We start from the raw sequence: 3,154 nt of genomic DNA on the forward strand, positions 1-3,154 counted from the left end.
CGGGTGTTGGCCGAAGAACTCACAGTAGCAGCAGTCACAAAACTTCCCGTCTTTCTGGTTGGTGGAGGAGGAGGTGCAGGAACTGCGCTCGGAGCTGCTGTCCTCATCCTCCCCGAGCCCCTCATCTGCCTCGCATGGCTGCGGCGGGTGGCAGCTGGTACCATTTGAGAATTTGTGCCCTTTACAAGAGGGGTCCCTGAGAAGAAGAATGAGAGGTGAGCAGGAGCCAGGGGGTCTCAAAAACTGCCCCGCACTACACATGTAGGAACAACCCCCCAGGGCAGCCTGTGCCCGAGCAGAAGGATTTGCAGGGCAAACCCCCTCCCCTGCATCTTCCTCCAGGGGGAGATGCCAGAGGAGCCCACAGCAGAAGACATCTGTAGCTCCTCGCCCCCCAGAGCCTCTGGCAGGCAGGAGGCTGCTGCACCAGAGCTCCAGAAATCAGTGTCCCTCTGCCAGGCCACAAGCTGATTCCAGGGCAGGGAGCGGTACTCACTGGGGGCAGCAGGTAGCACAGGTGAGAAACGCTGGAACTGCATGCAGCTGCCAGACATCCCCACGTGCAGGCAGGCCTGGCTCCCACAGCCACAGACCACCCAGCTCAGAGACAGGGAGGCCAGGGCACGGCCCACAGCACCATTCCTCAAGCTCCAGCTCAGGACCTGGCTGGCCCTCCACAGGGAGCCCTTAATCAGCGGAGAGGAACCAGCACCCGAAACTCAGCATGCTCTCTTCCAGGGCACAGGCAGCCCAGAGAGGGCCAGGGGAGCAGGCAAGCAGAACAAGTCCACAGGCTTCATCTTCTTGAAGGACCTCTGCTCAGTGCCACAGCTGCCCGACGGGTCTCACTGACAAAGGTCCTGTTGGCCAACAGCAGGTTGACCGGGCGGTTCCTTTGGGTCTTTTAGCTGGAGGAGGAGCAAGCACAGTCTCTTCTGCACCACAGTACTAAAGGACAACCGCAGGGAGAAGATATGTGGGGAGAGAAAGAGCTGAACCCTCGACAGACCAGGGGTCTGCAGCAGTGGAACTGCCCCGCAAAGACAGCGGCTCTCCGCACCACCACACCAGAGCAGCCGTTCCCTCCACAGGGAAAAGCACATCCGCGGACAGGGAGAAAGGGCACATGGCCCAGTGAGGAGAGGCTGGAAGCAGACAGGGCTCCTCTACTCACCTGTTCGTGCTGGGCAGCTGGTGGGAGGCAGGAGAAGGGATGAGCGAAGTGCTACAGTGCCCGTTGCAGGGATGAGTGCAGCCCGACAGCGGAGGCGGCATCTTCAGCAGCGGCACATTGGCAGGGGGCAGGTGAGGGCTCTTGCATGACCCTGGGCTGTGCGAGACCGTGCCAGCAGGAGGGGACTCGGACACCGGCTTCGGGGCTGCCACCTGCGTGCTGGGCGCAGGGAAGAGCACAGCCTGCGGGGAGGTGCCCACCGGGACGTGTGGCGGGGAACCAAAGGGCCCCGCATGGGCAGGCGTCTGCTTGGAGGGTATCAGCACTGGTGTCTGGGAGGGAAGGCCCGTGGGACTGTTGGGAGGAGCAGTGAGGTCGGAGTGCTGATGATGCTCTGAGGAGTGGAAGGCCTCACCTGCAGAGGGACAAGAACAGAGACAGTCGGACACCAGCTGTCCTGCACAGGCCAGGCCCACATTCAGAGCCATCCATCCTCTCCACAGGCTTGCTTCTCCATGGGACAAACCCTCCTCCCCCCAGGCAGTGGGATGCTTGGGCTAGAAGCCATCCCTGCTTGCAAAGGGCCTCAGCAGCACCTCGTTTCCCCCACAGGATTCCACCCTGCCCCATGGAGAGCAGAACATGGGGAAAGGTGCTGGGGCAGCAAGGGCTGTATGGAGCAGTGGGACAGGAGAGTGAGGCAGGCTCTGCCCTGGGCACATACCTGGTGGGGTGGCCCTCCGGCACATGCTTTTGAACTGCTTCGGCAGCGTCTTGCAGAAGTCGAGTGAGGTAGGCAGAGGTGAGCCCGGGGCGGCGCTGCTGGAGGTGGGAGAGGCTGCGTGGCTGTAGGGACAAGCCTTGAGCCCTGGTGCCACGGCCGGCGCCTGGCTGGTGCACTCTGGAGACACAGCAAGGCCTGGGTGCTTATCGCCTGGAAAGAAAGCGGAGTTAGGGCTGGCTCCCAGCAACCTCTGCAAAGGCACCCAGGCATACTGCTGGGACTGGCATCCAGAGGCCCAGCCTGCCTACCCCTGCCCACCAGTGGGTGCCCACAAGGAACCACCTAACCTAAGGACTAGGCAGAAAGTTCTGCTCAACCCCACGGCCAGCTTCAACTCACCTAGTACAGCAGGGGGGGCCCCGAGGGGGCTGCCCTGCACGGCCCCGTTGGTGTGCTGAGAGTTCCAGAGGCCTGAGAGCTTGTGAGCAGACAAGAAAGAGCTGGGGTCCCAGTCCCCTGAGTTCCCGTGGCACGAGGAGGAAGAAGAGGAAGAGGAGGAGGAAGAGGAGTGGGAGCCACCCCCACAAGACTGTGACTTGCAGGATGTGTGGGATAACGAGACCTGGCAAGGAAAACACAGAGTGAAGCAGCAGTGGACTGGGAGGGGAAGCCCCTGGCCCCAGCACATCGGCACCAAGACCCCCTCTACTGCCTCAAGGCAGGGGCTCAGCACGCAGGAACTGCTCCTATCATGGTCTTAAGGGTGGCAAACAGCCCATCTGCCCAACAGCATCACAGCCTGGCTCCCAGGGCCCCCACGAGCACAGCTGTGCCATGCCAAGGGCCACAAACCTGCTCTGTCCACCCTCAAACCAGACTGGGGTTAAATAAAACCAAGCAGGAAGGAGCTTCTCTTCCCCTGAGCATCATGGATGCACAGGCAAGCACTTGCTCTGGGACATGGTGCCACTTCAGGGAGACAGTTTTGGGGCCAGGGGGACATGGCACAACGCACACTGGAGCAGGGCTGACAGAAAAGCACATCTCCGGGTAGACAACTCCAATCCAATACAGGCTGTCAGATAAGTCTCAGTGGCAGACTCTCCCCAAGGAGCCAGCAACAGCAGCCCAAGGGAGTGCAGCATGGTACAGGGACGTCTGAAGCGCTCAGCTCTGAGTGAGGAGGGGACTGGCAAACCCAGCCAGCACCACAGGGTGGTCAGCACCACAGCCCCCCCCTTTCAAACCCTGCTCAC

The 3,154-nt window shown here is 61.4% G+C and overlaps 1 protein-coding gene across 1 annotated transcript in view; it reads right to left on the minus strand.

Moving 5' to 3' along the window:
* The window catches only part of LOC104408640 (protein FAM193B-like), a gene marked incomplete at both ends in the record, with an annotated part of 4,532 nt that overhangs the window by 1,153 nt on the left and 225 nt on the right, over positions 1 to 3,154 (minus strand). The window contains 5 exons of the mRNA XM_010018296.1: positions 8 to 196; positions 1,175 to 1,589; positions 1,899 to 2,108; positions 2,298 to 2,520; positions 3,049 to 3,071. Coding sequence (XP_010016598.1) covers positions 8 to 196; positions 1,175 to 1,589; positions 1,899 to 2,108; positions 2,298 to 2,520; positions 3,049 to 3,071 — 1,060 coding nt within the window. The remainder of the gene's footprint in view (positions 1 to 7; positions 197 to 1,174; positions 1,590 to 1,898; positions 2,109 to 2,297; positions 2,521 to 3,048; positions 3,072 to 3,154) is intronic.

This window comes from Nestor notabilis, unplaced genomic scaffold, assembly GCF_000696875.1.
Source record: "Nestor notabilis isolate BGI_N333 unplaced genomic scaffold, ASM69687v1 scaffold22887, whole genome shotgun sequence".
NCBI lineage: Eukaryota > Metazoa > Chordata > Aves > Psittaciformes > Psittacidae > Nestor > Nestor notabilis.